Genomic DNA, 25,152 nt, shown 5'->3' with positions numbered 1-25,152 from the left:
AAGTCAAGCTACCGAGCATGTTGTAGCAGCTTGTGAGTGATCTTTTCCTTATCATTGCCTTGATTGGAGCACGAACTTCTTAGCCTGGGGTAGTGGGAATGGTATTCTATGAGGTTACTCCTTAATTTCTCACAAGTCTTAACAGCCTCTCAGTTCTAGGGCAGAAATATATTTTGTGCACCCAGGTCTAAAAAGCTAGCTACGGGTGACGACATGGCCCATCACATCGATACTCAGGATGGGAAGATACGCTATTGAACTGTCCACTGTCCTGTAACCCGCTGAGCAAGCTCATTTTCTTTGCCTTGCCGCTGCTCAGGCCCAGCCTCCAGTATCTCCACATAGGCGAGGCACTCAAACTGATGCACCGTCTTGCCCTTCGAAAGATCCTCATCCACAGAACTGGAGACGACTGCAGCGGGCATCGGCGTTCTGGGAGGCAGCTTCTTCGTCATATCCCAGTACAGAATGTGCAGCTGACCGTGGCCGGTTCTATGGACATCAGCCTTGTACTCTGTGTCATTCAACCCTTCATCGTGCCTTGTGATTTGGAACGTAGCCACCAAGCCATTGCCTACGTCAACGTCCACTACCAAACAGCCCAGCTTCTCTAGCGTGCAGTTCAGCGGCAACACCAGCGCCGGGTATTCGACCACGAACCCGTCCTCCCTAACGTGCCCAATTGTCATATCATCAGACTTGACTTTCAATCGTTTCGCACCGCAGTTGCCAAACCGATTGATTGCCCATCGCCAACCGCGCTGGTGCATTCTCGGACCAGCAAGGAACAGCATACCCTGGGGAAGGTGTTTCTCTGTTGAAAGTAAAGCATGCATGTGGTCTTCAAACGGGAGACCCTTTAGAAGTGACGTGTCCCACCCAATCAAACTCGCAAAGCAGAGCATCTCGTCCCGCTCTTTACTGGTTGAGCGGTACAAAGCTGCACTGAAAGCCTCCATGATTGCAAAGCAGCGTTTGGCTTCAGGACTAGCGGTCGAATCGGATGCCGTCTTCCTGACCATGCGTGGGTCCGGCTCGGAGATGACATTTAAGCGGAGCAGACGGAATTTCCAGTGGAAGTTATCTGCATCTCGCATGGGTGTTCCGTATGTGTATTTGGTTTGCTCTAGCTCAGAATCGTACGCCTCGTCCTGCTGTGCTTTGGATCGGGCTTGGACGTCGAAGAAGCCGTCGGCGAATTTGAGGCAGAGTTTGTGTGCTAGCACACCTTCGTTCAACGTCCAAAGTCGTCGCATCCAGGCTGAAAGTCGGATCCGCATAAATGACTGTGTGTAGTCGCTGGAGGAGAAGGATTGAATATCGCCGTCCAGAACCAACACGCGGAACGCTCGCTCGTAAACGGCTTTCATTGACTTGATCGCCTTCGAGCGCAGTTCACGGTGTTCGTCGGCCACAGGGATGCACATCGTGTCCATCCAGAAGAGGAGCGATGAACCGTGGAATTTCTTCTTCCAGAGCTCCCGGAACGCTAACCTGTTGACAAGATCGACCGACCTGATCCCGGAAACTAGTTCGTCCAATAGGCTCTGGATACGAAGCAATTGACACTGAGGCAACGTATTTGCAGTAGGGTTTCCCAATCCGTCGGACCAAACATGCGAGAAGGCGATGTACTTCTTTCCTTCGCTGTACTCCTCTACAGCAATCTTGATATAAGGCTCTTTCTTGATCGGTGTTATCGACAACAGCGGGATACCCCCCGACTCCAGGATTGTGGTCACTTCGTGAATCAAAGGTCCATGGTGCGAACAGTCGCAATCAGTGGTGGTATGCGCCGTACGGTATGTCTCCTCGTTTAGCTGCCGCGCCATACACAGATTCCTTGTGCACTGACTATGGTCCTTCTGCGTTGCAGACGGTGGGCTCTCCAACTGCGACGTATAGAGCGCAGACGCAGACGTAAATGTCTCTTCAACCATGGCTATCTCGCTTGGACACCACCCTGAGTCCTGCAAGCGCTTGAGGGGAAGCCATGCACAAGGAAACTCCAAGCCTCCAGTGTAGGAGTCAAAGACTAGAGGCATAACGCCCGATGCAAAGTTCCAGGCGAGCCGCTGACTCAATGTCCGAATAGAGAGATCAATCTCGGGCGATAGCGGCCAAGTCGTGAACCCTAGGCGAGGGTCTCCATCGCACTTTGCGATTCGACAGAGCCGCGACACGGTTTGAAGACACTGTTCGATACGATGGCCAATATGATCTGCAGTGGCTTTGCCTCCGCCTTGGATCAGGGAAGAGATAAACGAGTTAAGCTCGAGGATTCGTTCTTCTAGCCCGACCACGGTTATGGTGCCGTACGGTTGAACTTCTTGCTCTTTTACGTAGTGACGCTTCCCTCCCTTGTTGATCGGACCGAATGCTTCCCAGAGGACACCAAAAAATAACCAGTTTTGCAGGAATGGCGCTGGATTCCCATGTTCGGTAAAATCACCAGCAAACAGGCGGTTAATGTCCCAACCCTGGTGCTCTGGGTATGTCAAGAAATCGTGATGCTCGTATGGCTCATCGCTAAGACAGGGTACTTCCAAAGAAGGATAAGGTGAGCCCAGCGGCGACTCTATATGGTCCATGATAAATGCTCGCAAGAAGTGATTTTCGGGCGAGGAAGGGAGAGTGGCAGGACGAAAGCTGAAGAGCTGAAGGGCTGAAGAACGCCTTGACGTGGGGGCGGGCGAGCCGCCAGGATTTAGCTCCTTTGCATGGACGCGATCTTGGCTACGGCCGAATTGGGTAGCTAACCCGGCCACTGAATTGTTGTCAACATTATGCTCTAATGCCGCCTTTATTCCGCGGTGGACAGCCTAGGATGTACTACCCGGAGACAGTCAGGATAAAAGCGGCTATGACGTTGAGGTATGCGCGACGGAGGGCTTGGTGCTCTGTTGTTGAGACTCGTCGAGTGCATCAGCCAGCTGGCGCAGCTCATTCCATCTTTCCTTCTCTTTATGCGACAATCTACCCGGGAAGAAGGTGTCTAGCATCGCGAGACCAACGCGAGGGTAAGCTTCCTCCACTGCAAACAACGTCTCCATGACTCTCGGCTCGCCGATGACTTCCTTGAAGGTCAAGGGAACGCCAAAAGCTTTCGGTCGTCGTGGCCATCCAGCAACAAGAATGTTCTCAATTATGCCCAATCCGCCCGTCGCGAGGAGGAACCATGTGTTTTGCTGCAGCCCCGCAGCGATGATCAAAAGAACTATCCAAAGCACGGCAAGTATCATCAAGAAGAGACTCGTCCATGACCCTCGGGACACATCCATGTCAATCGGTCCGCTGGCCAGATCCTCCAAATCAAGGCCCTTACCGGAACCGACGATGACAATCGCATGCTGCGACCCGTTGCCGCGAGTGAGGATTACAGTCTTCTGGGAATTGCGTCGACACGCCCACTTCTCCTGCGCCCACTGAGGAAGGCTAGCAGTAGTGAACGAGAGAACAATACCTGCTGCGGTGACAAGAAAGACACCCCAATCGCCCCAAATCCCCAATGGGATAGCAGCAATCCCAAATTGGACGGCGGCCGTGGCAATCCCCATGTAGTAGAGCAGATCATAGCCATGATAACCCGGCTGGGCCTGCTCAGTATGGAATATGGAAACACAAAGGCCGGCCTTTGTTGACCTGGGGACACTCGCCGAAGAGCCCGGCTGGGCTTGGTCAGCATCCCAACGAGCCTTCTCCCAACGCTGGTCGAGCATCTGGTTCAGGCGGCGACGGATCGGCCCGTCTGAGCGGCCCTCGTCCATCCAGACTTCAAAATCGCGCATTATACGGCCTAAGATCCAGCTGCGGTTCTCGCGGACGTATTCCGACCGCGCGTTGATGACCAGGCACGGACTGTCGGGGTACGGCATCAGCCGTCGCTCCCCGATCGCTGTCAGAAGAGCTGTCACGATGTACGCGACCCATCCTACACGCAAAGGTTAGACGATTGACGGAGAGAAGGTTAAATTGATGGCCGACCGAAAGAAAACGAGACGGGGGTGATTCCAGCCCCCGCCATCTGAGCGATCGCGCGACAAACAACATCTCCGCCGAGGATCAGCAGCACAGAGAAGATATCCCCGGGGTTGCGGAGTTGCTGTGAGATCTCCGAGGACGTGAGTCTCGTATTGAACGAGCGGCTCCAGAGAGGTGGCATTGGCGATGGAGCTTTTCGGATTAGCATTGAACGGTGAAGACTCTCGTAATTGTTCTTGAGGGGCGCCACGATCTGTCTGACGCGATCGAGCTAAAAGGTGGCTGGGTTCTTGCATCAATTAGCGGCCTGTTTGAACAGCCACGCTAGAGACCATTACTTCTAGATACGGCTAAAAGGACATGTGATGGTTGGCAGATACTATACCTACCTTATGGAGCAAACATCTAAGCGACGCGCCTTTATTGTGCTTCTCCTGTTCTACTTGTCAGCAAGTAAAGTGGACAATATTCCTACTCTCCATAACTGATACGCTGCGTACTCGACGAGGCTGAAACTCGAATGCTTGACCGTCGACGACACCCACCGACCACTGACCAGCTGAGTATCAGAGCTTAGAATAACCCTCGCTCCACACCCCACGCTGACCGATGTCGTGAACTGCCGACTGGGATGGATTCCACACGCCTCCGAACACAAGATATCGATCGGGTGTCAACGCCCTTTTTCTATCGATGCCGCCATCTCGGATGAGGCGCAGGCGATCGAACCCATCCGCATCGCTTCAGATCGTCCAATTGCTGTGCTGCATCACGGCGGGGATCAGGAATAATGCGCCCGTCTCCAGCAGGTACTGTTAGCCAAACACCTGGTCCTCCATAACCTGGGCGACAAACGTGCCAATGAAATGGATGCGCAAGGTATCCTTGAATGTGTACACGTAATCGGGCAAAATTCCTCTACTGACGCCAGATCAAAAGAAGGACTAGGGACGACCATCACGACGTTGCTTCCGAAATGTCGCAAGCAGCTCCCTGTGACAGTCGTGGAGGATGGCCTCGTTGAAGAAAACACGGTATATAAACCAGAACGTTGCTGGTTGGTGTTGGCCAGGAGAGAGCGTGATGCTTAACGCATCCTATGTCCTCGCAAAGTCTAGGTCTGACAAGCCACCATCAGCCAATATATGGAATTGGTCTTCAATGCATCACGATGCTTCCTCGTCCTCGTATTCCTTTCTGCTGCAGTACTGCTCGAAAGCCGGGACTAGAGATAGACGAGCGCAAAGGACCAGTTTCAAAGTCATCGATGGCGTGAAGCCGCTCATGACCCAAACAAGCCAGACTGGTATGTTCTACATAGAATATCAAGGGAATATTAGTGCTTGCGTGCATATGAGAGATTCAGAACGATTATATCAACTTCCTAACTCTCGACTCCCAGGATTGCGGAAATGATTTTGCGCGCCACGCCGTACAAGCCTTATGTGGCTGTCGTTAGAACCTCTTGAAGAATTCACTCGTCCATGCGCGTGGGTCTAATGGCACGGCGGATTGGTCGGAATGCATGCTGCGATGAGGGCAGCTGCATGTATGATACAACAACAGCCTCAGTAGCTGAGCCCAAAAGTTCAGACCGGGGTAGTCGCTTATCATCCATTGGTCTTCTACACCGAGTGTCTACCCGGGGGAAACCGCGGAAACCGCGGATTGACAGCCAGGCCGATTTTGCTGCGCTTACCGTCACCTAGTTTGCGAACCTTGCTTTTCAGGCGCAGGAGGTTGGGGGCTGGTGTAACAGCAATGGAATCGGTACAGTTCACGCTCAAATCGGATTGCTGAGGATAACAGTTTCAAGCTCTGTTCTCCCCTTGATTCAAGAGCTGTCGGTTGATTTGGGCAGATACAGCTACCCCAGGTAATGCTCCTGCAAAGAATATCTCCATAGTGTGGCAGTCTCTTACCCCCACTGAGTCAACACCCATCGAGTTCCCAAATAGCCGACATGCTCCCTTCCGCAAAAGGAATTGGTGAAGATCTTGTTACCCCCACTGAGTCGAAAGTTATTGAGTACTCAAACAACCGACAGGATCTCATATCAGCTCCACGGAAAGAAGCAAGAACGTTGATATAAGATATTCGATGGATTCTTTACCCGGGATACTTGGGTTGCGTCCAATCCTCAACCATGGCAGCCACCGAAGCCCCGAGCAGCGTTCTGGGACGAGTATCTCAGCCTGTATTTATGGTCTGTTGCTACATCTGCAGACACTATAGCCATTCGACTGACAGCTATCAGACAATGCAGTGGACATTCACAGCCACCAGCTTTCTTTTCCTCATCTTCCGCCTAACCGTGCGCTTCAAAACCAATCAACACTTCCGGTTCCACTTCGACGACTTCCTCGTCGTTCTCGCCTGGAGTTTCCACCTTTCAACGAGCATAATCTGGCAGGTGGAGTCACAGACCGTGTACCTCCTCTCCGACGTCTCCAAGGGGAAAGAAGCCTGGACACCTGACCTTGCTGATCGGTTTACGACCCTGTTCCACTACCGCGGTGTGATTACTATCCTGTTCTTTCTGGGCCTCTGGTGCATCAAACTGTCGTTCTTGGTGTTCTTTTACAGACTGGGGTCAAAAATCCGAAGCCATCGTATCTGGTGGTATGTTGTGACGGCGATCACCGTCGCCCTAGGCGCCCTGGTGCTATCGAATGGAACCTACCAGTGTTTGTTCTCTAAGTGGCAATTCATACATAGTAAGTCGAACGGTCCATATCTTCCCGTGCGAACCAAAAAAAAAAAATATTTATCCTAACCTTGGAGCCGTGCCGACAGCCCACTGCACCAATGTGCAGTACACCCGAAAGTCCAGCTGGGCCTATTTCCTGAACGGCGCCGCGGACGTGCTCACCGATCTCCTGAGTAAGTCCACCAGATCCTGACTACACTACCCACCTAGTAAACAATCAAGTCCTCTCCATCCCCTCCCTGATCGTCTGGCGCACGGGTTTATCGATACGAAAGAAACTCGTCTTGACGGCCGTCTTCTCAGCTACTGTCTTCGTCATGGCCGTCGCCATCGTCCGCGTCACCACCGTCGGCCTCATAGACCGCTTCGACCGCTTCTCCTGGGTCTACCTATGGTGCTCGATCGAGGGTGGCACCGCAATCATCATTGCTTGCACCGCGGCCTTCCGTCAGCTCTTCATTAGTGCCCAGAATCAGCATCTTTACGCGGGGTTGGCCTCACCGCCGCTACCCGCGCAGACAGCTACGTTGCGTGGCGTACTGCGATGGCCGAAGCCAACCTGCGGATGGGCGCGCCAACTTACGCGTGTATGTAGGAGAAGGGGAGCAGGTTTGGCAACGGGATCGCCGAAATGCGAAGGGAACCGATTGCATGCGTCTTCGGACAGATCTTTGGGGCTTGCGTCTGCCGATGAGGTTGATATGGGTGAACGCGCGCGTGAGCGAGAGCAAGTCTGATTACAAGGTGATGGTGATGTGTGTGGGAATTGTGACTATGAAAATACCTTCCTCCATCTGGACAACTGCTGCAAAATCTATTATATATATATACATATATATGGAGCTGGAAGCATCCAGCTACAGTACAGGATCTACTAGGATATTCGGATCTTTCTTAGACGATAATAGAGCGTTCATCACATTGCCCTCGTACGATATTTACGGTCCCTAACGAGAGTGGAGGGATTGTATGGGTGGCTCTGGCGCCCCTGGTCAGGCAACAGATCAGTGTCTACGGCGGCTGATAGCATGCTTTCCAGTTTTCTCTGACAGAATAAAACCTTTCTTTTCCCAGACCACGTTTATCAACCCTATCTAGGTAGCTCCCTCTGAGAATAGGGGCCATACCTCCCCGTGGTCCCGTTTTGAACGAAGCATAGGTAACAAAAGTCGCGTTGTTACCCAATGAATAAAAGTCGACTGCCCTGTTAATGGGTCTACATCTCGTCCTACACGCCATTCTTCGCTTACACGATTCAATTTGTAAGAGGTTGAGATGACCACTATGGTAGTGGTACGGTGCTATTTCTTGTAGTGCTGGTGCCTTAACTCAGCTGCATAAGCTATGGTGGATCACCGGTACGCATGCCCACCATTTCTCATCTATCTCCATCACTCCCTACACTTTGTACGTTTCTTTGCGATCGGCATAAGCCTGGCACTGAGATGGCGACAGGATCTTCTCCCGAAGTCGACTCGGCGGAATTCTTCTACAAGGGGTTCCTTTGTGACCGGGTCGGGCTCTCGTTGCTCACTATTCTTCTCCCCTGTCCTCTTTGCCCGCCCTATTTCCCTCGTTAGGGCATAACCTTCTCGCACAAACGACCCTACGGCAGACTTACACTCCAGCTTTTCATTCTCGGCCTTCCTGAAGTGATGTTCATTTATACTATTCTCGCCATAGAGCTCATGCTCAGATGGAAGCATGTCTCCGAGATCTACTCGGTCCATTCCACTAGGCCTTCAACATGACGGTGGGAGATGGATTTGAAGGATGTAATATAATCCCACGCCTTCATGCCTTACCCGCGAAGATTTCTGGCTGATCTTAGTTGAACGCCCATACACACAATACCGCTCTTTACAAGTATCCAATATGAAGATCGCCAGACCCTCCAACCCAAAACAACGGTCCTCCCGAGCCCGGAGCCTCGAGACCCGTCCCGCCAGGCCCCTCCGCCCCTCCGCCCCTCCGCCCCAGCGCTCCACACCCGGGAACCCTAGCTTTAGCGTCCGCACCCCGCTGCGCTAGCCGGCCGGACCCGAGCCTACCGGGCCCACACTGGCTGTCGGGCCCTCTGTCATAACTTCATCACCAAATAGCAATCCATATCGGGTAATCCGAGTCTAGGCCCGGCAGGCCCGTCAGATCACACCAGTGTCATAGATCACTCTCTCGTCATGGTGGCGAAGGTGTCCAGGAGCTGGGTCCTTATAAACCGGTAGCGGGCTATTCGAAGGTCTCTTGAGAATCTATCACCAAACTCTTATACCTTACGTACACTACTTACCTACTCGAAAATCAAATCAAAATGCCCGCCGGAATGAACATTGGCAAAGCACCTGGCCGCTCGCCGGCTACGTGAGTCGCCCCTTCCCATCTCTCTCTCTGCAGCCCTTCTCCGTCAAGTTTGACTAATAGCCTCGTCTGCCCCAGCTCCTCCCGCAACATTGCCTTCATGACCATGGCCGGCGTCATCGGCGGCGGCTACGCGCTGCTTCGACACCAATCACCCAAGAAGGGGATCGTGAAAGACGACGACCTCGCGAATACCACTGGCGCCACGAAGCTCGGACGCTCGAAGATTGTCTCCGAGGGGGATGTTGGGGCTACCATGGGGAGCCCGCCTCAGGGGCATGGGCATGTTGGACGGTCGCCGAGGCAAGCGTCGAATCGGGAGGATTTCTGATCTGGCGTGACTGGGTGATATGAGTTATGCTTTGTATTATTAGTTGCGATTGTATATTATGAATGCTGAAATGCTGAGCTTTGACTTCTTATTTGACAGGTGGAATGGCTTAGTAGATCTCCATACATAGCTCTATATCTTCAACCACAAGAGAAAGATCCGGAGCTTCTTGTTAGCGCCTAGGTTTGCCTCTAACTTATCCAGTGTCTCTAACATAGCGGCAAAAAGTCCATCTAGGACTTCCTTGGTATGGGTAAGACTCCCGACCTCCTTCATCTCATCAAGAACAAACTGCTTTATTTCGAGCGAGAGCTCGGTAGTTTTGTCGCGACGGAAGAGTATACCCCGTATGTGCTCAGGTGAAGCTATGTTCTGCAGGAGGTGGATGAGCGGGAAGGAGAATTTGCCTTCGGATAGATCATCGCAGAACCCCTTTTTTGCGGTATACTAACGGAGAATAATTAGTCTAGATAAGAGGCGAGTTTCGGGAAGGGGTTACCTCATCAGATGCCAGGTTGAGATAATCATCGCGAATCTGGTAGTATCTCCCCAGCAAAGTGAACAGATGCATCAACTCAGGATTGTGTTCACATTCAGACTCTATTTCGAGAAGTCGCAGTACAAGCCGGAAGAAGCCGCCTGTTTTGTTGTCTACCATGATCAGGTAGTCTTTCGTTGAGGGCATGGTTGTGTTGAATGTCCAGTACAGCTCTAGACCCTGTCCGAAGGCAAGCGTTTCCAGCTCATCTAGAGAGAATTAGCTGCGATATAGACACGTTTGCTACTACCTACCGTGGAACACTTCCCGGCATTGGTCGGCGTGCTTCAAGCTTTTCAGCTGTCGACTACCTTTCACGTAGAGGTATGTAGCACTGTTGACAGTCTGCGGCTGGCCAAAGACAGCGTGGGCTGCTGGTCGCCCGCGGCGGAGCAGGGACCCGTCTTGGATATCGTCAAGCCTGCGTTGTTAGTAAGTACGTTCTGGGGCTCTAAGGGGGACCACATGAGCGTCGCATCAAAAAGCATCCTGCTGGTCTCTCTGATAATTCTCGCTGACTCCTCTGGCAGTGTAAACCAATCCTGCAGACAGTCGATAACGCGGCCGAGGGTCTGCTTCCCGGGCAACGACTGGATGTATTCCCACGGAGCGAGAACAATCTCATTTCTTTTAGCACATTACCCCTGCGATATGTAAAAGCACTTACCTTTTCAGCCGGAGCTTTTTCGAAGGGCGCCACTATCTCCTTGTATAGAGGGTTTACAACATTGCTCGGCTCCTGTTTGACTCCTAACGAAGTATCTGCCTCGCCGTGACCATTCATCTCCATGACCATTGCGGGCGGAGGGTGGTCGGGAAGCTTTATTTTCCCGTCATAGCCACGCCCAACGAACTGAGCTCGATCATTGGCTGTTGTTGTACAGTTAGTCCGGTGATACCGCGGTGAGATGGACTGCCAGAGATTAAAACCGCCAATGCCGAGGATCGAGGTGAACATGTACCGGCGCAGGTCTTCAGTCTTGGGGGTCTGCGAAGAGCTCCAGGTCTCATAGTCCGCCATCAGTTTCTTCTCAGCCGCGAGAACCTCCTGTTTCAGGATATCGCTGGCTTCGTTTTCATCATATCCGTAGTTGCTCATCAAAACTGCCATCCCATTGTGCATCATGTCGAGAGTGCCAGCCGCGAAATGTTTATCAAACTCCTTGTGGAAGCTGTGGAAGTCGTTTGTCAAACCCGTAATCAGATCACCGAGCTGGATCATGTGCGCAACGGAATCAAGCTCTTGTTTACTGATGCATATCCCCTGTATGGCAGGCACCAGCCTCGATAGCACTCTACCATAATCTGTCAGTGTTCTTCTTGCAGCAAAGCCAAGAAGAGGTCAATGCTAGGTCTGCTCACTTGCCCCTAACACTTTTGATCCGGTATGCCTTGTAATTTTCCCAAGTTACTGTGTGTAGAGCAGGTACGGTCTGTGCTTGGACGCCAGAGTCAAAGAGGTCGTATTTGTCTTTGAAATAAGCACTGAGCCCTTCGGTTCCGTTCAGGGCATCTTTGAGACTCTCTACATAGAGCTCATTGATCTCAAACTCGCACCGGGCATGTTTCCCCAGCTTCACTTCGGAAAGAAGCGCTGCGCGCAGGTCCAGCTTGATTGCCTCATGCTAAAAAAAATCTGAGTACTGCCCAGGAGGATCAAAACGAGACACTTACTTCTGCCGTGTTAAGGGCATCCGTTGTATCTAGATCGAGGAAATCAGATCAGCGTCCTCAAAGGTATAGGGCTACCTACCCGCCCATAACATAGCGATATAGCCAACTCTCAAAAATTGTGGTAGGATATGTGGAGGGCACTGGGAAGCCGAATAGAGTGGCAAGCTGGCAGTACCCGTGCCGAGCGCATCTGAGACATCTTTGCCCGTGGCGTTCTTCCAATCGGCTATGACCTGGTTGATCGTCTCGGAGGAATCGGTGTCAGGCTGCCAAATACGATAGGGTAAGCTGTTAAAGTGTGCCGCGGGGCGCTCTGAAAGTTGATCGGGGAGCTTGAAGTCCTTAAATGAGAAGGTGTCGACGGTGCAGGCCATGTTGAGCAGAGAGCAGAAAGCAGAATTGCAGCTTCGCCGCCAAGAGTGGGTGGGGTGTTGCCTTATATGGCAAAAGAGGCTGTCAAAAAGCAAAAACGACCATGCATCCCCGCCTAGCAATCACCTCACAAAGCACCCAGATCTGCAGGAAGACCGCCGCTGGCCAACTAGGATGGTCCCAAAATGGTTGTCCGGCATCGTTCAACTTCGATTGGTCGAGATGAAAATACGTGTCAGATTTCAGGCCCAGGTGAGCTAAAGCAATCCTTGCCAATCATCTGAAGATTGCTGGGCTCAGGCAAACCTTGTCCCGACCTCTCCATGCTTCAGGTATCCGTATGCGAAGCAGATGTTTGCTGCCTATTACTCGCCGTCTCAAGCTGGCCCAAACAATCTCAGTTGAGGAGCAAAGGATTGCTCGCATACCAGTAAACCGACGCTCTGAGTTGATAATATCCCCTTTTGAGTTGCTGATCGTAATCGTGCATCCCTTGCTTCTTGGCCCGCCATATAAAGATCACAACAAGCGAAATGATAACTTCAGACTGTCGCGCAATGCTAGCGTCAACCTATATACCCTCAATCGCTATCCGTTAGGTGGTCTGCGAGATAATTTCCGAGATTTGCAAACGTGTCCAAGCGGCATCGAACTTGCAAAGCATTAAAATGACGTCCAAGCAATCGGAATGCGGCACAGACTTCCATCCTGTAGATTTATGTGGGTCTGGAAACCTAGCCAGTATACCGTCGAGAGGCTCCTTAGAGGACTCGTTTCTGTCGAGTCGAGCTATCGAGAAGAGTTCTGAGAGCTGACAGGTATAAACTGGTTGGTTATGCCGCGCATGTCTTTGTAAGTCGTCTGATGCCGCGGGCTCTGCCGATACGGCCGGGGATGGATGCCTTATCCAACATTAAAAATCCCCGTTGGCGAGTTCTGACCATGTTTTTCATCCTGCCCATCGACGGCACATCTCGACGCGCTGTCTGCTCTTCCTCAGTTCGGGCCTCGTGGTATCCGTGGCCCTCAGAAGTATTAAACCGCTGGACCTCAAGTAATGCTTGGAGGGCCATCGACATGATTGCCAAGTACGGCCATGTGATGGTATCCGGGATAGCAGCGCACCCAGCAAGACAAGTTAGCCGACTCGATTTGAGTTTCTCGCTGTCGCACATCCAACCTGGAAGAGACCAGAGTAACCGAAGACAGTGTTCAAAACCGCCGGTCAGAGCGCGTAAGCCGCCATTGCAATACCTGCGGGTTCTCAGCTGCGACAAGACCACGAAAATCACAAGAACTCTATGGTATCACATGTTGGTGTAAACCATTCAATTGAACGAAGCCTAAGGTCTTCAAGCGATGATCTCCACGTCTAGACATGGCCCCTCAAGCCTCTAATCTAACTACATCAGCCGTATCAAAACCATCATCAATCAACCCATTTATCCCCTCACTGGTATATACACCCCCTCAAAAACCCTTTACCTCCTCACCTTATCCAACGCCGTCTCCGCCAACAACTTCGTGTACTGCTGATGCAACCATGTGATATGCGGCGGCATCGGCGTACCCTCGGCCTTACCCAGTCCCTGGTAAAAGCAGCTCTTAAGTCCGAACTCAGCAACACCCTCCTCAGGCTTCACAACGGCCGAGATCTCAAAGAGACCGTCCGAGGCACGCACATCCTGACGACGGGGCGAGTCGCCGCACCGCACAACAATCCGGTCGTCCGTCTTCTCCACAACCTCAAAGTGATCCGTTATCAGGGTTCCAACGTCGTAGGTTGATGACGCCAGCTGCTCGTTTGTCCAGAGGTGCGATGCGGTATCGGCGGCTTCGTATTTGCGCGAGAGGTAGGCGCGTTGGAAGGCGTAGCCTGTTCGAAACAAACATGAATTAGCATCTCATTCATCTTTCAAACGGATTTCCCGCGTCAAACATCAAACATCAAACAGAAGAAAAAGGAAAAGGAAAAGGGAGAAAAAGAAACGCACCCCAACCACTCCAAACCCCCGCACAAAACGCCTCAACAAGCTTCCCCTTCTTCTCCAGCAGCGACGGGTTGATTTCGGACAGCGGAACGCGGCGGATACACAGATCGTGCGTTGTTGGGTTCTTGGACGGGTTGAATTTCGCGAAGAGAGGGTGGCTGAAGATCGAGTCGGTCGCGGGCATGTCGACGAAGCGGTCTTTGCGCGTCACCCAGAAGAAGGTGCCGATCGCGGCGAGAACCGGCGGAGTTGTGCGTGAGAGGGTGCGTTTTATGAAGCCCATTTTGCTGAATTGTCTTGCTTGACTCGGGATGCGTGCTCGTGGACGGGGAGGGAGGTGGACGATAATGGAGTGTGGAGGTGGAGAGAGAGCTAGCTGGCCACGAGACAAGAGAGGAGGCTGGGAGCTTGGACGGGAACTGGCGATGATGACATTGGACGGGCGGTCGGATCAACTCCGACCGGGCTAGCTACCTTAGCACTAACAATGGATTGGCTATCTTTGTTCTCCAACAGAGAGCCAACACAAAACAAACAACCTCCTGCATACTCCGTATAAACTCAAGAAAGAAACCCGTTTGCATACGCACAATCAGAATACCCACGGAATAACCCTCGCAGTCCTCTTATGCCAAACCTCCCACACGCGCCCAAACTTCTCCCTTAACATCTTCTCCTCATCGCGGATCCTCATCGTAAAAAACGAAACAAAAATGGTACTCTGAACCATCAGAAAAGGCAGCTCCCAGGTTCTCAAGAATCCCAACAGGAAACCCGGAATAAGACAAGCAACCGGCGTATCCAGCGCATTCACAAGCAACCCATAGTACCCCGCCAGCTCCAGCGCCATCCCCGTGTAGCTCGGGTGCTGCAGGTACGCATAGATTCCCGACGTAGTCAGCCGATCGGGCTTCGCGAGCTCGTACGTGAAGTTCCGGCCTAGGCCAGCGTAGGCACCGAGCCGGAGGTACGCCCCACCAGCGACGAGCGCGAGGTATGCGACCGTGCGGGGACTCCAGGAGACAGTTGAGACGTCCAGGTTGAGGTGGGATGGGAACGGGCAGAGCTTGGCGAGGGTTTGCTGGTCGGATGGCGAAGAAGTCGAGAAGAGGGTTACCAAGATGTGGTAGATGAGTGCTATATTGGCGATGCGCGCTAGGTAGAGGTTCTGGGGCGAGACGGCGAGGCGGATCCGGTCGGTTGGGTGGGGGGTTGTGACTTTGTTTGGGGGCGTCATGCACCGGTCGTGGAGATAGCCGGCAACTGCGAGGGCGATAGCAAGCGCTATAGAGCTGAATGATGGCATTGTTTTAGTGCTTTTTAGCCGCAGCAGATAATGGATTGTTGGAGTTGGAGTCGAGTTGGAGAGGGCGGGCAAGCTCGGCTCATATCATCCAGGCAGGTGCCTCGTGTCCCTTATATCTACCCCGCACGAAATGGGATATGTCCCGAATTTCGAAAACGCATGTGTTCTTGAACTCTTTTCTCGTCTAGATCCCAATCCCTTGGTGATACAAGCACGGGGTTCGTGTTTGTGGTGACGATGGCATCTGCAGGGAACGAGCGTTTCAACGACGAGGCTGCCGACTGGGACAAGAATCCGTCGGTGCAGGAGGCGACGCGCCTCGCGTTCGACACCCTAAACCCGATTATTCAAATGCTTTCGGAGCAAAAGAGTTCGTCCTCGGGGGCTGGTCTCGATGTGCTCGAAGTCGGCTGTGGTACGGGCCTCCTCACGCTCCGTGTCGCACCGCTTGTTCGTGAGATTGTAGCTGTTGATCCGGCACACGGCATGATCGATGCGTTGAAGGCGAAAATCAGAAGAAACACAGAAGATGATGCCGCCAGCCGGTCTCAGAATAACAACGACAACAGCAACATCGTCCCCGTCTGCCGTCTCCTGGAAGACCCTGAAGATGCTGCCCTCCCACCCCTCGATCCCAGCTCCCCCAACGGCGCCCGGCGCAAGTTCGACCTCATCCTCTCACATCTTGTCATGCACCATGTCCCCGATCTAAAGGCGTTTTTGTGTACATTGCTTGGTTGCTTGACGCCCGGTGGCAGGGTTGCATTGACGGACTTTGAGGACTTTGGGCCCGAGGCCATCAAGTTTCATCCGCCATGGAAGTTGGAGGGGGTCGAGAGGCATGGAATACCTGCGCGGTGGATGGAGGATCTGATGAAGGAGGTTGGGTTTCAGGATGTGAAAGTGTCGGTGGGGTGGAAGTTGACGAAGAAGGTTGAAGACTGGGAGGGGAATAAACCAGGAGACACGTTGGAGTTTCCTTTCCTGGTATTTGGGGGGGTTAAGCCATTATAGTCGTCATCCTCGCTACCTGGACGTGCTCGTCAAAATATATTGTACCACTTCATAGGTCAACCGACAATTTGCAACTTTACTGTACACCCGCTTCAAGACTAGGAGATGGCTCGACTCAGCTTAGTGAAATTATTTATGTACAGGTTGATTGTTACCTTGTTACATTTCGCGATCATAGTCCATTGCCTCAAGACTCGAAGTGAAATCATAATAAATGGATATCTATGCATGCATAAATAGCGATCATGCGGAGAGATAAACATTGTCACGTGACTTCTTATCTGAGGCGCAACACACCTTTACACAAGACTTGACAGCAACCTTTACAGAGAAGCGTTGCCAGACTCTGAGATGGATCTGCAAGTGCTTTGCCTTTGCAATGCTCCCATCCAGCATTTTCTTGCCAAGAAATAGATGGAGCAAATTTGACACCGCTAGCCAGATCGGACTAGCGAGTTTGGGAACCGATCTACACAGCTACAAAACAAGACCTTTCGCTGACATCCCTTCATTTCAATCACATCTTCTCTCTCCTACACATTCTACTCCGTCGCAGCAAGTCCACCTATAAACATTCCACCCTAATCATGATGACAGAAGAGAGCGGGACGATTGACAGATCGCGGGGAACAGTACCGTCATCCCCGCCAGCATTGGATCGTGTTCCAGTGGAAGTCATGTTCATGATCGTGAACCATCTAGGCATAGACTTCCATTCCAGATCCCGTGCGGGACCGAATGGACAACTCCCAGACGATCAACAGACCGTCAAACCTTGGACATGGTAATCCTTAAAGCTGCAGCCTCTGCTCTCCTTGTGCCTAGTTTCTAAGCGCTTGCGTGATGTGATCCAACCCATCTTGTATCAAGAGTTCATGCCCGGTTATGGCGATTCATGGCGCTCAACGAAATATACATGGACCAGGCAGCTTTCTTCATTTATGCGTACTGTGGCACGACGGCGAGATGCCGCAGCCGCGATAAAACGAATCTACATTCATCCCTACGTGTTGGAGCCTTTTGAGCCACCCAAGCTGGACTCGGAGGTTTATGTCCCTCCGGAAGCTTGGGACCCAGATAAATGTCAAAAAATCAATATTTTGACTAATCGTCATCGGGTTGAAAAGGAGGATACTGGGCAAGTGATAAGGAGGTTGCATCAATATTGGGGGTAAAGGAACCAATTCGAATTGGCAAGGGCAATTTCCTGGCGCTTTTGGTAGCAGAGCTTTCCAGATTAGAGCACTGCAGTCTGAAAGACCACTCTTATGGTGGTGAAATTATTCCCCGTGATGTGTTTATTGCAGCCAGAATCACCCGGTTGCCGTTGAAAACCCTTGACATCTCATTGCATCCTGGTGGATACCGCGCAATATTACCAAGCCTAGAGAAAGATGTACGCACCGTTGTGGAGTTATCACCCGGCCTGGAAACATTGAATATACATGAATGCAAGGAGATTTGGCGTGATCCTATTACTTCCATGCCGAATCTGAAGAACCTTTGCTTCACTTTCAGCAGATTGAGCGGGAGAGATTTGGAAGTTTTGTTGAGCTCCTGCAATGGCCTGCAAAGCTTCTTCTATGAGGCAGGCCTTCAGTTTTACGAATGATATCCCAGTCCATGGAACGGCTACGATCACTTTCGATTATCCACTGCAGTCAAATCTCTCTATCGGCATCACAAAACTCTCAAATCATTGCATCTCGATCTTCGAAAACGCGGCAAATCCAGTCCTGACGCGGACTCAGGCGAGATGGTCAGTTTTCAACAGTTCACGGCTTTACAGCATCTGTTTATTAACTTGGACGAGCTCGATGGCAAGTTCTGGTTCAGATCCGGCGTTGAAGACTCACAGCTTCATGTACAGCTCCTGACCTCGAGCATCGTATCATTCCACATTGTGGCAAATCAACTTCCCGTCGAGCTTTCCCGTCTAGAAGATGCTATGCTTGGCCTCGCTGACGCTGTCTCCCGCGGGGAATTCAGAGGAGGATTCGGACCTTTTGACCCGGCTTCTCCCTCCCAACATTGTGTCTTTCCATCTTATGTTTCAGAATACGTACGGTGATTGGCCGCCATGGCTGGAAAGAAGCCTGCTTGGACTCGCGGACGCTGTTGGCCGAGGGAACTTCCAGAGTTTGAAGGAAGTTAAGTGGGATAATACTTGGGACCTGAAACGCATCCAACCTATCTTCGCAGCCGCAGGGGTCAGATCTGGCTACGACGGCTGGTGGAATACTAGGTCGACACTTTGTGACTATGGTTGGAGGCCACGCTCTCCGGATGAGGGGCAATGGCAGCCATTTCCAGAAGAGGACGACGCCGATTTGTAATGTCTTCGGATATGAGACTACACGCACAGTTGAAGTGGTTAACGAGAACTGAGCTGGAAGGCTCATGGACTCCATGGGGCCTCCCCACCGGGGCACTGCTGGCTTCGTCCTTACTCCGACCTTGTTTGTTTCCGGATGGATCGACCCTTTGAATATGTTGGTGGTGAAGATACGGTAAGTTTAAGATGCGCTGTGTTCGTCATACGTGCGCAAATATGGTCTGTCCGAGTTCGTTGTCTCTGAGTTTAACTATCCTTGAATTTGATAAAGGCCGATAGCTAGGTCTAGCTGCTTGACCATGTTTTCTATCACTTAATAGGCAACTGGTCTTGTCCGCCAAATATACCGGATGTACCTGTTCTTGCAAAGATTGTGAATTCAAGAAAGGTGCTGCAACCAGGATCGACTGATGAAGCAACGGCGAGAAGCCGCCGTATCTGCAGTCAAATCACAACTAATCACTCACAGGATCCCTTGGGCAGACTTGGTCCAGGCTCTTATTGCTTGCGTGCATGTCATTCGCACGACACCTACTAGCACAGCAGATGAAATGCCAACTCAAAGATCGAGCAGAGCCACGAGTTGTAGGATCCACTTGTTGCTTGGTCGTCTCTAATTCAATTATGGTAGGGTAGTGTGTTCCGGAAAATCCATACTTAAGTCCGAGGACATTGCTGTTTGTTGCGTGAAGGACAGCAGCTCCAGTATCTGATCCCGTATTCCGATACCCCTGACGTGCTACACCTTCCACCCACGCTAGGATCTTCCGCTGGTAGAACGCTGAACGCTCTACAACAGCATATGTGTAAGTTATAGGCAACCTATTGTCGCACTTAGCAACCAAGTATCTTTTGTCTAGGAGAATCTAAAGATGAAGAGCTTGATATAACTCAAGTGCACGACTCTCCAAGGCTCTGCCCTAGCGTTCTAGGACATATATAACACCCAGCACATATGTTTCGCGTAAGTAATGGGCTCTGGCACTCAGGCAGAGCACTGTATAGAAATGAAGAGGCCCAAGGGGGTAACGAAGCACAAAGTCCACTACCGCTAACCCGATCGGCCTAGTGTGTTTGGGGGATCTACGCCAGCGAGAAAACCCAGACCTTCCCACTCCTCATCACTCTCCTTCGCAAGCTCCCTCTGATCTGGTATTCCATCAATCCACGCATAGCCATGGCGAAAGACAGTGCTGCAAGTTTAAAACGACATAGAACCACAACCCCGGTTCTGAGCAGACCACCAGCAGGCCTGGAGCTGCTCCCGATCGAGATCCTACACATGGTCCTGGGCTATCTGGACATCGATTACACGGGGAAGCTGCCCCCAGGCCCTCCAGACACCTATTTCCGCGGCGACCAGCAGAAATCCGACCAACCGTCCTGGTACTCCCTGAAGCTGCAGCCGCTGCTTCGCTTCTGTCTGATTTCCAAGTGCATGTACAATGTCATCCAGCCGTTGCTGTACCAGGAGTTCATGCTCGGATACGGTGACTCATGGCGCTCGGATCAATACACATGGGGTGGCCGATTGGTCTCATATATACGAACTGTGGCCCTGCGTCGCGATCTAGCGGCTCTGGTTAAACGGATCTGCATCCACCCGTTTCTACTGCAAGGATTCTACGAGGGAAAGAAGATCAGCAGGCAGCATGTATTCTGGGGCAGCGAGTTCATGCAATGTCTTGCGGAACCAGCATTATTCAGTGAGAACGAAGTCCAGGATGCGTACCGGCAACTCACAGCGGCATTGAAAACCCAGAGGATCATGGAGCGCCTCTCTGCCGCTGACTTGGTTACGGTTCTGATCACCCTTTTGCCGAACTTGCAACATTGTAGCATTCAGGTTGACACTGTTCACAATGAGATTGTGCGCGCTGGGGGGTTCCGCATGGCGGGGGTTTCGAGCCTGCCAATTAAGACTCTTGATCTGACACATAGTGCTGCAGGAAATTCCAGGGTTAGGCTTTTTGACCTCGGTCGGCGGGCTGGAGCGTTCTTAGCTGTGTGCCCTGGGTTAGAAACGCTGAATCTTCATATGTGCGGTTGGGTGTCACAGATTCCTCCTTTGCCTAACCTCAAGATTCTGAGTCTCACATTCAGCCAACTCACTGCCAAAGACCTAGAACGTCTGCTTTCGTGCTGTACAGGGCTGCGCAGCTTCACATTTGAAGGGGACTGGCGTATTTTCGGGTATTGGTTCGAGGCACATAGCTCTGGCATCGATAATTTCCTGCCGTCCGATGCCGTTCGATCTCTCAGGCGCCACAAGGAAACACTCGAGTCCGTTCATCTCGACCTTCGAAACCGAGAACCGCGTCGACCTATATACAACTCCCCAGAAGGCCCCTTCAACTTCCGAGACTTCCCGGTGCTGCAGCACCTATTCATCAACGGGGATGAATTCCGCCCCCAGTATTGGGAGGGTATTGAAGATGACCAGATCCTCCTGACCCAGGCTCTGCCATCCAGCCTCGTGTCGCTACACCTAGCGGGTTTTTATGGCAGTGACACCCGTTTAGAAAACGCCGTGCTCGGCCTTGCGGAAGCCGTACTAAACGGACGATTTCTAAACCTAAAGGAAATCAATTGGGACAGCGATGCAAAACTAGGTCCCGACTCTATGGTTATGGATAAGCTTGCCGCTACCGGCGTCAGCTTTGGGTATGAGAGTTGGCCGCTGACAAAGTCGACGCTTGGATATGGGGATTATAACGAACGCAGCATGGTGCCGACTATGTGCGGGTATAGCGAGGAGATTGCTCTCATACAGCCCTTACCAGACGAAGACGATGAGGATCTTTGAACTGGAAGATTAAGGATCCTGCTCGGGTAGTGCTTGTCCCTGTGAGCTCGCCTTCGACGTAGTTGCTCTCAATATGCAACCCGCATTAATTGCGCATAGCGCCATTTGGTCTGGCTGTCATGGAGCCTATCGAAGATTAGGCGATAAGCCTGCGCGTTTCAATCAATACGAACTTTCGCATTACGGCCGTCTATATCATGGCGACTATGGTGTATGCTGTTCAACCCTACTACTCGATCATGCAGGAAAGCAAAAACACCAAAATTCAATGAACCCCCCGTCCCCGGCTCACGATATTTACCATCAAACGAAGATACCCTCTGGTCGTCTGTCTCCCGGGCTGGGAAATCACCCGGCACCATTAACCGCAAACCGCCGTTAAGGAGGGTAAATGGGGATTGCAGTATCAAGGCACAGCAACCATGGATGGGACCCGTTACGCTCTTTCTTATGGCTTAGGTTGATTACGGACACTACAAACACGAATCCATAGAGCCGGGAATCGTAGCTGGCTCCAACTTATCATCGTGCGCCTGCTTGGCCTTTGACTGGGGTCGCGCATTTCGTGGCAACGTACCTGCACCCCTAGTCTGCAATCGACGCCTGACCCTCAACCTACCGCATGCTCTGTATCGTTCTGGTACACGAATGCTCATGCCTACCGCTGAGAGCCTCTGGTCACGACTAAACACTCGTACGGCGGTCCTGGTACGCTATGGACGCGGCTTGTTGCTCCTCGATGAGGAGTGTCGCGCGCTAGTACGGGACTCAATAGGAAGCATGATGCTTGAGAGGGCGAGGCTTATCTCCGTAAATGAACAGGTTGACGATAGGGATACCTCTGTGGCTCTAGAGACATGGCGTAGATCCTTCGTTTGGGATTGGGTTGGCGCTGCGCAAGCTTTCCAAGGAGGCGCAACATCGCAGACCAGGGCCATCGGTAAAGAACTGCGCAACAATCTACGCTAATGACTTAGGCATTGTCAAATAACCCTTGATAGATCGAGTTTGGTTGGTTGGGATCCCATAGCGCTCATACTAGGATCCGAAAACATTGACGCGCCGCCACGTCTTGATTACCCAGCATCTAGAAGCGACGCGCAGCTGCATTGAAATCATCTCCTGAATCTTACGATCATCATTAATCTAAAAATCCAAGAATAACCGTTCCAGGTCCAAGGCCAGGGATGTCGCGCAGCGTAATTGCGGAGCCCCCGGAATGGCTGACGTCACTGCACTCGACGACATAAACATGATGCAATCTGGACCCCCTCGCCCTTTATAACCTCCTCAATCCCTCCAATTCCCCTTTTCCTCTGTCAAACAACACCTTCCTCATGGCAGAACAAGACGTCTACAGCAACCGGCTGTCGACGGGCCCCCTCCCCGTCGACAGGGCGGCCTCACACCTCCCACAAGCCAGTGGTGCCGAACAAGACCTCTACGGCTCCCGCTTCAGCTCGGGCTTCGACAAAGCCCGCCAGCAGATTCCACACGTTGGAAATGTCCGGGGCACCGCCGCCGAGCAGGACCTCTACGGCTCGCACTTCTCCACGCACACTCAATCCTCCACCGCAGCGGCCCTGGGCCTCCTGCAATCCGCCGCCCTCCCCTCCTTCACCTTCCACGCCGCATTCTCAACAATCGCATACGGTATCTCCCGCTACGCAGACCGCGCCGAGGGCAAAGACTGGTTCTGGCCCACCGGCATGACCCTCAACGCCTGGTACAGCGCAATCGGCTCCAAAGTTCTCCATGACGGTCTCTCAATCCCCGCAGCCTGGTCTACACTCAACTACCCGCAAAAGCTCCTCCTCGGCGGCGTAACCGCCTGGGGAACCCGTCTCTTCTACCGCATCGCAACCCGCGGCATCGCACGCAAGAAGGACGACCCCCGCTACGACGCGCTCAAGAAGGACCCCGGCTTCTGGAACAAGTCCCTCTTCACCATGTTCCTGCCTGAAGCCGCCGCGCAGACTCTGATTTCATTGCCATTCGTCCTCCCCTTCCGTGCGCCCGCCGAATCCGCCGTCGCATCGCCCCTCACCTCGCAGTCCGGCTGGTTCCACGCCCTCGCCGTCTTCCTCTTCACCTCCGGCTTTGCAATCGAAGTCCTCGCCGACAAGCGCCTCGCCGCGCACAAGAAGAAGGGCGACGTCGGCGTCTGCCGCGACGGCGTCTGGAGCATCGTCCGCCACCCCAACTACCTCGGCGACGCGCTGATCCACTTCTCTTTCCCCATCCTGCTTCTGGGCGCAGGCCTGTTCCACCCCCTTGCTGCGCTCGGCCCGATCGCAAACTACGTCTTCCTGCGCTTTGTTGGTGGAGACCGTGAGAACGAGGCGACGCAGGCGGAGCGCTATGCCAAGGAGGACCCTATCAAGGCGCGTGACTTTGCCGAGTACCGTGTTGAGAAGAACAGCTTCTGGCCGAGCATCAAGGAGCTTGGGAACAAGTGGACTTGGACTGTTGTGCTTGCTGGTGCTGGTGGTGTTGTTCTTGAAAGGGGACTTAGGTCTCTGCTGTAAGCTTGCCAATTAGTTAGCAAGTGATGTACTTCTTCATTCTGAGAATGGAGATGGATTTATTTGATTTTGTATACTAGGAGTTTTTTTACGTACTGGAATGGTTTACGATTTTTACCTTTTTTGACAGTGCTGCCATCGTAATGGGCTCATGCTGTGTAACCATCACATGTTATCCTACGGGCCACCGCCACGATCAGAAGTCAGGATTCAAATATGAGCCGGAGGATCGGACTTCACACCGTGCGATATAATTCTGAACTCCGCTGCTTTAGGCTCTAGTTGACTAGTTCTACACCGGCGGAAATCCGCAGCGTGTACGGAGCAACCGGGGTCTCCAGAATTTACCTAGCCCTACCTACGGTCGTAATTCAGAGGAAACCAAGCCTTCAGAACAAATACCGATTCCTCTTCTTCCCCCTTACCGATGGAATTGCATGAACGGCCTTTTAAGTTCCAGGCCTTCCATGAGACTCGAGTCCTCGACAGTGCCTAGAATAAGCTTCAAGCTTTCGAGGTATCCCCTGCATATTCATGGGACGTGTAATCCAACACATGCTCACGAAGCGACCAGTGACCACAAAACCTTACCGTCGGGTCCTTACCTTGAGGGCTCGAGGGAGTCAAGATAAGAGCATACTTCAACCGCCTATGATCAGTATAGTCCAAGCGGGGAAATGAGACCTATACCAGATGGCAGAAAGTATAGTTCGGAGAAGCTATGCAGAAGGGGAATATTTGGCGAGGTCGCGCCGCGCCGTGTTGAAATCGGACGAGTCCATTTGCGGGATGAACAGGTCGCACGGGAATCTGGCTTGGGATTCCAAAATATCAAGGTGTCAGGTTAGACGGGTATAGATCCTAGATAACGATGGTCAGGTGCTCGAAATTCCAGGGATTCAGCGCCTATTTTTCCGCCTTCCTGCGAAGATGAGGGTCGATGGGTTGGTGTTTGTCGTGGAGAATGCGAGGAAAGGAAATAGGGCTTGATTACTGAGCATGTGCCACAAAAGAAGCGTATTGATAAACAGTTCGGGATTTGCACTGGCTTAAGAAAGAGCCAGGCATTGCAGTAAGAATAATCGAGTTGAAGATTGGGGCAAACGATCAGTAACCACGAGCGCCACGTCCGAGATTTCGAGCGTTGTACCTACCCCAGAATTGACTGACTCAGGTATAATAAAAATACACCGAACTAGCGTCACAGGCTC

At 52.2% G+C, this 25,152-nt stretch overlaps 10 protein-coding genes across 10 annotated transcripts; 5 read left to right on the top strand and 5 right to left on the bottom strand.

Moving 5' to 3' along the window:
* Positions 1-76: 76 nt before the first annotated feature.
* BDW74DRAFT_54652 (uncharacterized protein) lies at positions 77-2,726 on the bottom strand. Its single transcript, XM_073733123.1, has one exon. The coding sequence runs from the start codon at positions 2,589-2,591 to the stop codon at positions 252-254; it is 2,340 nt and encodes a 779-aa protein (XP_073581659.1). The 5' UTR covers positions 2,592-2,726; the 3' UTR covers positions 77-251.
* Positions 2,727-4,612, bottom strand: BDW74DRAFT_54664 (uncharacterized protein). Its single transcript, XM_073733124.1, has 3 exons — positions 4,371-4,612; positions 3,985-4,270; positions 2,727-3,931 (listed from the first exon to the last, which is right to left on the bottom strand). The coding sequence occupies exons 2-3, from the start codon at positions 4,187-4,189 to the stop codon at positions 2,862-2,864; spliced, it is 1,275 nt and encodes a 424-aa protein (XP_073581658.1). The 5' UTR covers positions 4,190-4,270; positions 4,371-4,612; the 3' UTR covers positions 2,727-2,861.
* Positions 4,613-5,893: 1,281 nt separating this feature from the next.
* BDW74DRAFT_54639 (uncharacterized protein) lies at positions 5,894-7,559 on the top strand. The gene is made up of 3 exons (XM_073733122.1): positions 5,894-6,698; positions 6,778-6,864; positions 6,914-7,559. The coding sequence occupies exons 1-3, from the start codon at positions 6,128-6,130 to the stop codon at positions 7,426-7,428; spliced, it is 1,173 nt and encodes a 390-aa protein (XP_073581657.1). The 5' UTR covers positions 5,894-6,127; the 3' UTR covers positions 7,429-7,559.
* Positions 7,560-8,655: 1,096 nt separating this feature from the next.
* BDW74DRAFT_157126 (uncharacterized protein) lies at positions 8,656-9,465 on the top strand. The gene is made up of 2 exons (XM_073725088.1): positions 8,656-9,052; positions 9,128-9,465. Exons 1-2 carry the CDS (start codon positions 9,003-9,005, stop codon positions 9,378-9,380), a joined length of 303 nt encoding a protein of 100 aa, XP_073581656.1. The 5' UTR covers positions 8,656-9,002; the 3' UTR covers positions 9,381-9,465.
* A 47-nt stretch (positions 9,466-9,512) lies between these two features.
* BDW74DRAFT_169205 (bifunctional terpene synthase/polyprenyl synthetase family protein) lies at positions 9,513-11,966 on the bottom strand (the record flags this gene model as incomplete). The annotated part of the gene is made up of 8 exons (XM_073726956.1): positions 9,513-9,827; positions 9,880-10,049; positions 10,173-10,339; positions 10,384-10,538; positions 10,586-11,213; positions 11,281-11,543; positions 11,593-11,621; positions 11,672-11,966. The coding sequence occupies 8 exons, from the start codon at positions 11,964-11,966 to the stop codon at positions 9,513-9,515; spliced, it is 2,022 nt and encodes a 673-aa protein (XP_073581655.1).
* Positions 11,967-13,302: 1,336 nt separating this feature from the next.
* Positions 13,303-14,332, bottom strand: BDW74DRAFT_157121 (uncharacterized protein). The gene is made up of 2 exons (XM_073725087.1): positions 13,959-14,332; positions 13,303-13,840 (listed from the first exon to the last, which is right to left on the bottom strand). The coding sequence occupies exons 1-2, from the start codon at positions 14,236-14,238 to the stop codon at positions 13,446-13,448; spliced, it is 675 nt and encodes a 224-aa protein (XP_073581654.1). The 5' UTR covers positions 14,239-14,332; the 3' UTR covers positions 13,303-13,445.
* Positions 14,333-14,547: 215 nt separating this feature from the next.
* Positions 14,548-15,261, bottom strand: BDW74DRAFT_180225 (methyltransferase family protein; the record flags this gene model as incomplete). The annotated part of the gene is made up of 1 exon (XM_073729690.1): positions 14,548-15,261. The coding sequence occupies one exon, from the start codon at positions 15,259-15,261 to the stop codon at positions 14,548-14,550; it is 714 nt and encodes a 237-aa protein (XP_073581653.1).
* A 237-nt stretch (positions 15,262-15,498) lies between these two features.
* On the top strand, positions 15,499-16,275 carry BDW74DRAFT_180224 (class I SAM-dependent methyltransferase; the record flags this gene model as incomplete). Its single annotated transcript, XM_073729689.1, has 1 exon — positions 15,499-16,275. The coding sequence occupies one exon, from the start codon at positions 15,499-15,501 to the stop codon at positions 16,273-16,275; it is 777 nt and encodes a 258-aa protein (XP_073581652.1).
* A 3,512-nt stretch (positions 16,276-19,787) lies between these two features.
* BDW74DRAFT_180223 (uncharacterized protein) lies at positions 19,788-21,416 on the top strand (the record flags this gene model as incomplete). Its single annotated transcript, XM_073729688.1, has 1 exon — positions 19,788-21,416. One exon carries the CDS (start codon positions 19,788-19,790, stop codon positions 21,414-21,416), a length of 1,629 nt encoding a protein of 542 aa, XP_073581651.1.
* A 1,222-nt stretch (positions 21,417-22,638) lies between these two features.
* On the top strand, positions 22,639-24,068 carry BDW74DRAFT_157116 (DUF1295 domain protein). Its single transcript, XM_073725086.1, has one exon. It carries the CDS (start codon positions 22,754-22,756, stop codon positions 23,942-23,944), a length of 1,191 nt encoding a protein of 396 aa, XP_073581650.1. The 5' UTR covers positions 22,639-22,753; the 3' UTR covers positions 23,945-24,068.
* Positions 24,069-25,152: the final 1,084 nt, after the last annotated feature.

Source organism: Aspergillus multicolor, assembly GCF_047715735.1.
Source record: "Aspergillus multicolor strain CBS 133.54 unplaced genomic scaffold BDW74scaffold_21, whole genome shotgun sequence".
Lineage (NCBI taxonomy): Eukaryota > Fungi > Ascomycota > Eurotiomycetes > Eurotiales > Aspergillaceae > Aspergillus > Aspergillus multicolor.
The sequence above is the reverse complement of the archived record's forward strand: the minus strand, read 5'-3'. Positions and strand labels throughout refer to the sequence as shown.